The following is a 12,103-nucleotide window of genomic DNA, read 5'->3' as shown; positions in this document are numbered from 1 at the left end:
TTTTCAGCTACTGTCGTCAGTGTGGTGTAGGTTACGTTCACTCAACTGTCCGAATGATATGATGGGCTGAGTGGTTCCTCGGTCACCAAAAACAAAAGGTTCGCACAAGCACCCATCAGATCAATTGAACAATTTTGCTAAGCTAATTTGAACTGCAATTGGAGCTGCAACAGGCAAAAACACAACAGAAATGAATCAAAGCTTGCATCGTGTTATCAAGGGACAGCAGGAACCAGATGATGCAAACTAGTAGCAGGATAGAATTCTCTATTACCTTGTCATGTTAAATTAAGCCTATAATTTACATTGACATCCATAACTAAACTACAAAATAAAAGAATTTAGCTACCTACCTACTTTCAGATTCCCTAGAACTATTTGGCCAATTAGTACCCTCCCATTGTTTAACAAGTTCAGTATATCCCTCAGCGGAACCTACCGAAAATTCTGTTAGTGAGCCCATCGCAACAGACATTCCGGCACAAAGTACCCTTATGGCAACTGCAGCCATTTTCTCTGCAGTCATAACCTCTTCTACTTGGCCAACCTCAACCATTTTCATATCGTGACCTGATTCCTCTGATGACGGCATTCCAAATCTCTTTGAACCAAAAGGGGTCTGGCGAGAATCATCTCTGAGCTGCTGTGCATACAGAGAACCCATACCAGCTGCAAAAAAGTCTAGTCCATCGAGTACTGGCTTTTCCCGGATGGCATCTAACAGCCGTGACCACTGAATACAAAGTCCGAATATTGGGAGGGCACAAGTGGACCGACGAGGGGAGAGCGGTAACTTTGATGTGTCAGGATCAGACCTTACACATCTGAGTAGCCAGCCAGTTAGAGCGTGTACATAGGATCGCTGAGCAGTGATCCATGACTCGAAACAGCCTCTCCAATTCCTGAGTTCTGCCTCAAGATTTGCAGCTGATCTTGCCAGCCTTTCAGGGTCAGTGTCTGACATGTAAGAGTGCCTCCGGGCATCCAGCTTCGAAGGTGTTCCAGCGAGTAAAAGTTTAGCTTCATCCAAGGTTCGCTTTTGTGACTGGTGGCATTCTGCCATCACTTTCCACATCCTTGTTAACCTGTAACATACATAAGAATTGGTTTCACATTGTTCAATCATCAACTTCCAGCTTCATCGTCCATCAACAGAAGTTCCTTAAAGGAAGATGCGGATGCATAAATAACTGATACAAGGTTGTTCAACCAATAGCCCAAGAGCCAAGTGACATCTAGATACTCCATGAGTGACCCGTAGGGAAAGATCATGGTTTTGATACCAACATAGGTGAACTAGTACATTTGGCAAGCCACATTATATGCATACATATATACGAATATATGCAACCAGAAGAAGTTATAACCAGAACTTAATTTCCTTAGAAAATAGTATTGTCATTTGTCAATGGTATTGAGCCTCTGGAGAATTTTTCCTACCTATAAAGATAGCAAGGTGAAAGATGAGGTCATGGTTTGACTCGACTTTCCTCTTACAAGCTCGGTAACAAGTATTAGAATGGTCAAAGTTCATTAATTTCAGAATTATTTGGCTTCGAAAAGATGATCAGGTAACGAAATGTAGGCGACTCTTGTCCTTCAGGTTTTAGAAATAAGCAGAGTATTTCATTGACAGGAAATATGGTTAAGAGGACTAGGCTTTGACTGTATAATATGCAGTTAAACTAGATGACATACATGTGTGAACACTTGTGCGTTAGTGTTTTAAGAGAGTTAAACTAATGATTACTTCAGGAAGAAAGTTGAGTAATTAGTTTATTTCAAAGATTCTGCACATCACAACACAAATTGACTTGCCCTTGAAATGCGACTTTATAAGATCGAAACACTAACAAGAAGTCTTGCTTAAAAAAATTTCTACTGGCTATGAAATGAATGAATTTGATGGCTCACATCAATCCAACAAGAATGGCTACGAAATAACGATGAGTGTTATCATTGCGTGCTCACCATTGGTCCACCGTGACAATTAACGCACGATGGTCTCCTTGGATGATTAAATGATTTTTCTAGATCATATGTGCAACTAGCGAGGAAGTTGAACAACATACCCTTGAACCAGTTCTAGAAGTTGGGGCTGCAATTCTTCATCCCTCAAAGTTTCAATCCTCTTTGAAATAGCTTCAACTGAGTGTATTGAAACCTTTATCTGTGTATGCAAGTCTCTGATTGTTGCCCTCGTTTTATCAACTGCAAAGGGATCAACTCCTTTGATATCCTGGTTCTTGAGTTGGTTGCATTTCTTCTCATATGCAATCCGAACCTTTTCTCCAGACTGTTTTAGAAGGTGACAGAATTGTGATCAGTTGCTACAATTGTTATCATGGTCTTTAAACCAATACTCAAGGAAAACCCATTAGTACATTGCCAGTTCATTGATAGGAGTTCAGAATCTTACCCTGACTTCCTTGTAGAGTTTCTTCTCCCACGCATATAGTCTGTCCAATGTGGACTGATGACTACCTGAAAACATGCAGGATTCCTCTGAGAAATCACTACTGCTTTCATAGCCTTCATCTCTAGAACTTGAAGAATTCATCAGAAACCTTGATGAGGATGAGCGAGATGAGGCTGATCGGAGCAGAGTTACTGGATTCAGCATTTTAATGGCTGCAAGAGTAAATTATGTTCAAGTGACAACCTAAAATAAAAATGCATAGATAACAAGGGACAAAATCTATTGAGGAATTACATTTGTCCAAGTGCAGTTTGATTCTTATGAGACAGAAATTAGTGTCTAAAATTTGAACTCCAATCCCTCTATGTCACCAACAAGATCAAAACTTGCAACATTATTATAACAGGCAATATTTATATGCTTGCTGGTTTGGCATTGGTATTTTCGAACTCAAAGTTGGATGGTGGAAAAACAAAATTTGGGTTTGCAGCAGTATGCTTCAACACAATTTAGCCGATGGATCATGCAACTAATTACATTATCGTTTAGAATTTTTATATAGCCCTGCAAAGTAATCTAGGTTATTGAAAGACAAAAAAACTTGAGACAAAAACAGGAAGTTTATCTGAGCATAAGCACAATAAACAAAACCAGTAGTCTAGAATTTGTGAAACCTGTGAGCTCATTTGAGGTTGATGAGTACTGAGCTCTGGTAGCCTCCAACAATGAAGAGACCTCATTGGCTGAATTGCAAATTATTGTGAACTGAGCTTCAAGATCTTTAATAACCTCTGACATGCTGGTTGGCCTTCTGTTTACGTAAACAGTAAAGCCAGGTGTTTCTTCCTTAGGTTCTTGCTTTTCGACTGTTGTTTCTTGCTTGCTTGCCTGTCCTGAATTCTGAACATGTGAGATCTCTACAGTCGATCTACCATGCGAGTGTAGTTCATTCATCTCTTGATCACAATGGCATTCACAATCCGTGTCCTCCTCCTCCTCCTCTTCCTCTTCCTCATCGACATCTTCTACAATTACTTCTTCTCTATTGTAATTGGAATTGGAATTAAACTTTCCTCTGTCTTCTCTAGTGTAATTGGAGTTAATCTTCGCTCTTTCTTCTGTCACATTAATCCTGTTACCGGAAACTTCTTGTTCAGTCTCATCTTCTTCCAAATCAGGAATCCCTTCTTCTTCTCGAACCTGTCTTAGTCCTCTGATCTCATCATCTACATTTGCCTGATCAAGACTACTTCGGGTTGGATATCCATAGTAATCTAACGATGAAAATGGATTCCAAAAGAAGTCCCACTGGGAATTTTGAGGTGAAGGAGGAGGGATGTTTGGCTGATTGTTGGGGGAGTAAGAGAAAAATGAAGAACTCGTTGGTGGGGATTGCGTTGAGAAAAAACTATCAACCCCGTACTGATGCATTGGAGAGTAGGATGCAACTCGGACAATCTCCGGCGACTGAGGTCTTTCTTCAACTGAAACAGCCGGATTCCCACCTGATCTAAGGTAATTCACCCTCAATGTTGAATTAGGCCGAGATAGGATTGGTTCCAATGTGAAGGATTTCGGTGAAACTGATATGAAACCAGGACTAGCTTTCTTTACCGGTGTTAATGGTGGCTTCATAAACGAATCTAACAAGAACTCACGAGGCTTATCTTCTTCAATATACCCACGAAGAGCCGCGGAAACTCTTTTCAAGGACTGAATATAGGCCAAGTGACCGGTGGCAAATCGAGCTCTTTGCTCTACAGCTTGCTTAATGAATCGATTACGATCTTTACAAAGCTGAACTGCCTCTTCATCATCTAGCTTTGATGTGGAGCATCCCATTTCTTTCTTCCCCTTATATTTCAACCTCAGATTTTTTTCAAGCTTGAATCGAAACTGAAATCCCACGAATGTGCTCTTGGATCTCTCAGATTCATAAGGATTTCCTAAACTGTTTCACAAACAATAAGTTTACCAACTGCAGCCATAGATAAGAAGAAGAAAAAGTTATCAGAGAAACAAAAATCAACACACAAAATGATTTCCGAAAAAATTAAAGCTTACTTACAGCAGCTTTATTCAATACAGTATAGAAGAAAATAATTTCTATATTTAGGTTCCTTACTTACATTTCAAGCCAGACAACATTTCAAGCTTCCAAAAATTGGAGAAAGAAATGAAGATTCTTGTAAACTCATTCAATGAAGTTTTCCGGGAAACCGTGGGAAAGGAAACAAGAAATCACGAACGTAGAAAGCAGCAGGCAAAAGAATTTTATTTACACTAATCACATGGTGAAATCTGCAACTCTCATGGAATGTGACCCTAATTCGAATACACGCAACAAAATGGATTCCAATTGAAGATGAAATTATGCAGCTCATCAGCTCCTACTGTTAGAGCCTGTTTTGGTAAAGGAGCAATGAATGAACACCCATAAGAAGTAAAACAAGAAAATAAGCTGTAAAGCATGAAACTTTAACAAAACAAATTAACACCCATTATAAAATTGAAGTTTTCAGAGAAGAAACCAATAGAAATACAGGTGAGAAGGGAAAATAGACAAACAAAATCACGCATCAGAAATCAAGCTTGAAATTTGAAGCCAAAAACTAAGAATCGAAAATTCATGGAAAATAATAAATTTTCTGGGAAATACATACCTGGTCTGGTTGGTGTAATCTATGAAGAGTAATAAAGTGAAGAAGCTCTCGAACTGCAACTCACTTGGAGAGGAGAGATGGGGGAGTCAGAGACAGAGGAGGAGAGGAACGTTTGAGAGAAGCAACGGTCAAAAAGACTCTTTTAAAAATAAAATTTTATTTATTAAAGTGAAAGAAATTAAAGTGTTCAGATCGAGAAAACAAGAATGTTGACAGATTTAAATATCTGACCCTCATGAAGACTATATTTACTCAATTGCCATTCATGATTCAACTCTTTATTCTCTCTTAAATAGTTAAAGGACTATTATATCCTACAATTTAGTAGGCATTGGTTTTGTCAGAGGGTGTTTTTTTTTTTTTTTTTTTCAAGTGGGGACTAGAGATTGGATTTAGTATTAGGGTTTAGCATTTAGAATTCAATGTTTTTTTTTTTCAAAATCCATTAAATTTTAATATTATGAATTCCCAAATAGTCAATAATATATTTTAACCATAATTTATAAGACTGTTCAAAAAAATCGCATCAAACCGAATCGATCGTCAAATTATATGTTAATGAGAATCAACCGAAAAACCGACAATAACCGACTGATTAGTTGGTTAAATTTATGTCGAAAAACAGACCAAAAAAAATCGTGGACACCCCTAATAATTTAACATAATTTTGGAGAAATTTTAGTTAATTCTAGCTATAAAAGAATTGTAATCCCTCTCCCATTTATATGAGCATGCAAGGAACAATAATTATGGGACTGATGTTTTTTTTTTTTTATAAAGAATAATATAACTTGTATTATAATAAACCATCACAAAATTACACGATAGATACATGAGGATGCTCCTCTAGAAACATAACAAGAAAATAAAATTTATGTATCAACAACAAAGAAAAGACCCAATTCAATAACGTCTGCAACAACTTGCAGGGCAAAAAGATACGACTCTTTTTTAGAAGCATGTAGCAGCTTTGACGCAACAAAGTTTGCACTATAGTGAATTGTCATGAAAGCTCCCCTAGGAGAGCATATATGTTGAAGTCTTGGAACACAATCTTCACAACCTTGATTAGAGTTACCATAAGACGAACGTCATCGTTACAAAAACTCATATCATCGCCTAGAAAAGCCAGATATGAACGAGAGAGCAAAACCATTAGACATGTGGAGGAAAAAAAACCCTAATAAATCTACATATGGGGAGGAGGAGAATCGTCGGATCTCAACTCCTCCCCGTACCGCCATAATCATGGGCCTGATGTTAAGTGAAATTTATAGTTTTATTGGACACACAACAACATAGGACCCATCTATCCTTTCCCCCCTTCTATGACTACTACAAGACTACATGAATAAAGAGAGAGAGGAAAAAAACAAGTGAAGCCACATTTATTGTGTCTGCAATGTGGACATAAATCATTGATGGTGTACTCTGCAAAAAGCTCTGTTGATCTAGATTACAACAACAAGGGAAGGACATTTTGGGAGTTTGAGCTAATTTAATTTTAATATACTAATTAAACAAGAGGGAATTTTTTTAAAAAAAAAGTAGTGATAGTGATAAAGAATTTTGAAAAGCAAATTAAAGGAAGTTGGGTCGGCTATAAAGCAAAAGACACAACCTGCCAAACCTACCCCAACACTTTGTGATGACTAATTTGCCCTTCCAAAACCTTTCTACCATGTGTATACGGTTATTTGAATCTCCTTGGCCACCGACCAAAGTAGAGCCGATGACTCCACCGAACATAAGGCATTTGAAAAGCCCACTGATGAACATCCAAGCAAGGCTATGAAACGGGCCTACAATCGGGCAAGGAGACTCAAGATTAAGGAAACCCAAGCTGCTAGTTCAAGCAGTAGGAATCAAGACCAGTTCGGTCCTGAATCAACAACAGTAATTATTACAGATTCAACACCAATTAAGGAGAAGACAGAGTTGAATTCAAAAGGTATTTGACCAATAATTACATGAGAGACAAGCTGAAATTATGGGCGGTGATTGACATAATGAGATGTTGACCTTTTCAATTAATAGTATGTATTCTATTAAGCAATTAAGCCATATGGTAGGCTAAAATAAAGGATTAATATCCCGGTAGTTATTATTGCATGGACTATTTATAGAGCTCCTATTGTAAGCTATGAGGATTATCAAAAAAATCAATACAAACGAGATTTATTCTCAAACTCTGAGTCTGCTTCTTCATTTTGAGGGGGTGAACTCAACTCAAATAGGTTCAAGGATTCATCATTGGTGCTCTCGTTGAGAGTGTCCGTTGGCGGAGAGGGCTGCCGCCCGGGAAAGGGCTACCGTCCGGGAAAGGGCTACCGTCCGGGAGAGGGCTGCCGTCTGAAGGGCGAGTGCAGCCGCCAGGCGAGCGTAGCCGCCGTGGACGTCGGCCCCCAAGGGGGAAGGAATGTTGAGATCCCACATCGTTAAAATAGGAGGACCAAACCTAGCTTATAAGCGCAGGGTCCTCTCAACCTACCAGCCAAGGTTTTCATGGGATTCAGCCCATGGGCCTTGGTTACAGCCGGCCCGTAAGGGCGTCGGTTGGGCTTTGGTTGGCAAGGGGGTTGGTCTCTGTGGCTGTGGGCCGGTGTGGTTCTCATCACCCACATAAGACACGGTAACCGAAGAGAGCGTATCAGAGAGGTGAACAAACACTTCAAGAGTCTAGAAGGATACCAATTCCACTTAGGAAAGGAATTATGATGAGATTCATCTTTCTTGTAAAATTGAATGAGATCAGGTACCAAAATTGAAACTCATATAAAAGGGGACCTTCCGCTACAGGTAAACGAACATGAATCCTACACTTTTACTTGCTACTAGAGAGCGAGAGAGCACATAGTACTCCTCTTTGATGGTTTACTGACTTGAGTTTCGGAGAGGTCTCCTGAGCACATCCTCATTCCTCAGGCCCCCTTAACTTACGTATTCTCCTATGCAAATTAATCAATGACAATATCTAACCTCAACCCTACTGCCTGATACGTTATCGATAACGAATACTTTTGAACATTATCAGAATCTTTTCATACAACTAAACCATCCTCGATAAGGTGTCTTATCCAATTGTTTCAAACTCAATTTATACCTACTACAAAATCACCAATTTTGTTCATCCCTTTATATTAGATGCTCTTAGTTATTATCTACCCGCACAAAACTATTTGTAGCATTAGTTGTTTTAATGTTATATGTCCTCCGTTCCAAATTTAGTTTGTAGAACATATTCTCATTGGCTTTACACACCATTTTCATCAACCATGCCCAAGAGTGATCGAGTTGGCTCATAATGAATTTATTAAATTATTTACTTAATAAATATTTTGTATACATATTTTACTAAATAATACATACATACATACATATATATATTGGTTCTTATGATAAATAATAACCAACAATTAATTATTAAGACATTTAAAAAGATGATGAGTATATATTCTGTTTTTTTTTTAAGGAGAATAAGAAGATCGGCAAAGAATATGATTCCATGCAAAAAGAAAGGCATTATTACATCATTCCATGAAATACATGAGAATATATAAAGCAAAGCAAAAGATATGACAAAAAAAACAAAGTGATGTGGTGGCTTGTTGTACATATGAAGCAGTCAAGTCTTTTGTTTTTTTTTTTATTTTATTTATAAATCAAGCGATTACATTGCTATTTTTTTTTTCAAAAGAAATTGAACACAACTTTGTACGAAGTGATGATTTGCTAGATTGAATTGGACCCATTTAAAATGCAATCTTTTTTTTTTTGTTCTTTAATATTCTTCTTAGTTTCTAAAGATTTTTTTTTTGAAATACTGCTGAGAATTTCTCATTGGAATCGAACCTTGAGCACGCATATGTCTAACCCAATCGATTGTCAACTGAATCACCTCTCATTAGTTGTTAGTTTTTGAAGTTAATGAGGTTGTTCTTTCTTTAAATATTTTACACAAAAGGTGGGTAATTCTATCACCTTTTATGGTAATGAGTTTGTTCAATCTTATGTTCTTTCACCATTACTTATATAATAAAGTGATGATGAAGATCCGAACCAAAAGTACAAACACATATAAATTGTGTAATAGAACAACAACAACAATGCACATCAAAGGTAGTGTCATTTGTCCTTTCATTCTTCACTTTTGTTGTCTTTTGTTATTGGCGAGCCCTAATCCTGCTTTTATTCACTGTGAACTCGCCCTTTTCCTTCAACTTAGTCATGTTGTCGTCCTTATTTTTCTATTTATTTTTTTAAAACATAGCCAAATAAATTCCGCGTGACTTAATCATTAAGGGATTATGTACTGTACAATCTCTTAGAGGTTGTTCAATTATTGGAAACAGTCTCTTGACGTATTATGTAGGGATAAATTTGTATACGTTATGTTTGTTCCGAATTTTGCAAGGTGAGAGTAACTATTTCGTTGAAGGTCAATGGGCCTGGGGCCTGGGTCTTGGCCCAGTATCAGTATGATCCGCATTTAAGCAAGTCGAATGACACGTTCACTTTTACTCTTCGCAATGCTTAGACCGAAAAGCTTTTTGACCGTTACTACCCGCCGTATTATGCTTTTGAAATCTCCTCCACACCACCAATACAAACAAACAACGGAAATAAATTATGACTGAAAAACTACTCTTCCAGCTAAAGCAATCTCTTGGTGGTGAATCATGGCCGATCAGGACATTCTTTGGTGTTTAAGTTTGGATAGGACGGTAATGATCATGTCAGTAACACATTTATTAATGCGTATGCGAGGTTTGGTGGAGTGGGTCACGCCCGGAAGGTGTTCGATGAAATTGGTGAGAACGATTTAGTGTCGTGGAACTCGATGATTTCAGGGTACTCACAGATGGGGTACGCTGCAGAGGCCGTCGAGTTGTTTGGAAGGATGAGGGAGGATGGGTTTGAGCCAGATGAGATAACTTTGGTTAGCGTTCTTGGGGAATGTGAAGACGTGGGGGATCTGAGACTGACTCTGGGGAGTTGGACAGAGGAGTTTGTCATGGGAAATAAGATGGAGCTGATGAACTCATATATGGGCTCTGCTCTGATTGACATGGATGGAAAATGTGGGGATTTGGTATCTGCAGGGAGGGTCTTTGATAGGATGCCCAAAAAGGAGGTGGTCACTTGGAACGCCTTGATTACAAGGTAAGAAAATTTCTCATGTTTTTCGTATCACCCGTTTAATGACACCATTTTTCCACTGCCGCTTTCGATATGTAGCAGGGGCTGCATTTCTAGTTCTTGATGTCAAGTGAAATCTCAGTCCCTTTATGCTTCTTTTCCTGTCCACAGTGATGTCATATGAATTATGAATGGATCTTCGGATTTTGTTTATCGAGTTGAATGTCAGGACTCTTCTGCCTTGGGTCTTCTAGCAACTGATCAATCTTAAGTAAAGGCAAGGCATTTTTATTATGAAGTAGGGAGAGTCAGTTGTCAATTTGATGCTCTTGTGTGACAATTATACTGGAGGAATTGCTAATGTTCAAACACGCCAACCTAATTTACTTGAAGCATTTATAAGGAATGTTGATATTGTATTCATTTAGCTGTTCACAATAGTTTGAGCGCATGTGATGAATGTGTCATATCACGTAGGTAGAGTTTATCTTAAGCTGCATCTTCACGTGTATGTATAAAACTACAGAGTGATAATTTGATCTAGTAGTAAAATATAAAATAAGGAAACCTAAAGGTCATAAGTTCAATTTCTGGAAACAGTCACTCCACATATTATGTGAGAGTAAAGTTTGCGTACATCTTGTCTGTCCCCGACCCCGCCCGCTGCGGGAGACTTCTGCATGGGTGTTGTTTTAAGGAAATTGATAAATTTAATAGCTTATAAGTTGAAGAAGAAATATACAACTATATTCCTTACTTTTGTTTATGATATTTGATGGAGGTATGCTTATTCATTCAAGTACTGAAAAAATGATATGAGGGGGATCTTCCAAACAAAACCTACAGGGATTCTGAAAATTGAAATTTTCTTAAGAGATCGCAAAAAAGCTAAAATGTATTTGTAGGAGTGGGACTTGTAGGAATATTTAGCTCTATTTTCTTTCTTTTACATTCTTGAAGGAATAAACATCCATGTGAGAGGTATGCGCAAAATGGATCATCAACTGAAGTAATGCCGGTATTCAATTGCATGATAGGGGCCAGCAGTGATCCAGATGAAATCACATTGATAGGAGAACTATTTGCTTCTGCCTCATTTGGGGCCCTTAGTTTGGGAAAATGGGTTGAGACATATGCCTCACAAAGAGAGAGGCTTACACCATGATATTTATGTTGCTACAGAATTAATTGATATGTAGGAGTTCAGATAATGCATGAAAAGTTTTCAAAGAAATGCCCCAAAAAAATGAGTTCTCATGGAAGACCATGATCTCTGCTCTTGCTTTTCATGGCGAGCTTAGGAGGCTTTGTTGCTTGGCACTCAAAAGAAATGTTTAAGATATGCTTAAAAGTGCTTGCAAGTAGAGATGCTTTATTGTTTTTGTTTGTGTCCCCCAAATAATCTTTGTTCTAGATCTACCTTGCAGCTAGATCCGGTGGAAGTATGAGAATGTGCATCTCTGGAAGAGTTAACTGGAAGGAATAAATGTTTTAGAGTGGTCCAGACTCCTGGGAGGTGAGTCAAGATCCTTTGATTTTTTATGTTTTTGTCTTCCTAAGTTTTTTTGCTTGGTATATTAACTTTCTCTGTTTAGAAGATCATCAATCTTGTTATTTCTTATTAACGTGCTTTTTGTGAAGTTGCTGAACCAAAGTGCCACACTTTGAGTGTCAGTATTACAACCTATAAACCCTCTAAATTACTCTCGATTTTTGAGTAAGTGATTGGACCTCTATTTTGAGGTTCTAATGTCCTTTAATTAGGATGTTCTAGCACTTAGTTAATGTATTTGATTGCATTTTAGCTTAATTTTACACTTACAAATGTTTCCCCTTGGTTTTGTAGGAATCGGACCTTGTTCGGGCAAGTTGGAGCACTTTT

General features: G+C 38.0%; 2 protein-coding genes across 5 annotated transcripts; one reads left to right on the top strand and one right to left on the bottom strand.

The window, feature by feature from the left end:
• Window positions 1-195: 195 nt before the first annotated feature.
• On the bottom strand, window positions 196-5,208 carry LOC120006421 (nitrate regulatory gene2 protein-like). Its single transcript, XM_038856451.1, has 5 exons — window positions 5,085-5,208; window positions 3,094-4,400; window positions 2,420-2,631; window positions 2,073-2,296; window positions 196-1,085 (listed from the first exon to the last, which is right to left on the bottom strand). Exons 2-5 carry the CDS (start codon window positions 4,259-4,261, stop codon window positions 350-352), a joined length of 2,340 nt encoding a protein of 779 aa, XP_038712379.1. The 5' UTR covers window positions 4,262-4,400; window positions 5,085-5,208; the 3' UTR covers window positions 196-349.
• Window positions 5,209-9,632: 4,424 nt separating this feature from the next.
• LOC120006619 (pentatricopeptide repeat-containing protein At2g34400-like) lies at window positions 9,633-11,938 on the top strand. 4 transcript variants are annotated; one of them, XM_038856720.1, is made up of 2 exons: window positions 9,633-10,245; window positions 11,649-11,938. In XM_038856720.1, exons 1-2 carry the CDS (start codon window positions 9,923-9,925, stop codon window positions 11,650-11,652), a joined length of 327 nt encoding a protein of 108 aa, XP_038712648.1. In that variant the 5' UTR covers window positions 9,633-9,922; the 3' UTR covers window positions 11,653-11,938. The 4 variants fall into 4 exon arrangements, with proteins under 4 accessions (XP_038712648.1, XP_038712646.1, XP_038712645.1 ...); XM_038856718.1 differs by having other exon boundaries at window positions 11,636-11,938; XM_038856717.1 differs by having other exon boundaries at window positions 11,203-11,938.
• The last annotated feature ends 165 nt before the right edge of the window (window positions 11,939-12,103 follow it).

Source organism: Tripterygium wilfordii, chromosome 9 (genome assembly GCF_013401445.1).
Source record: "Tripterygium wilfordii isolate XIE 37 chromosome 9, ASM1340144v1, whole genome shotgun sequence".
NCBI lineage: Eukaryota > Viridiplantae > Streptophyta > Magnoliopsida > Celastrales > Celastraceae > Tripterygium > Tripterygium wilfordii.
Note: the sequence above shows the minus strand (reverse complement) of the source record. Positions and strands in the feature narration are given on the sequence as shown.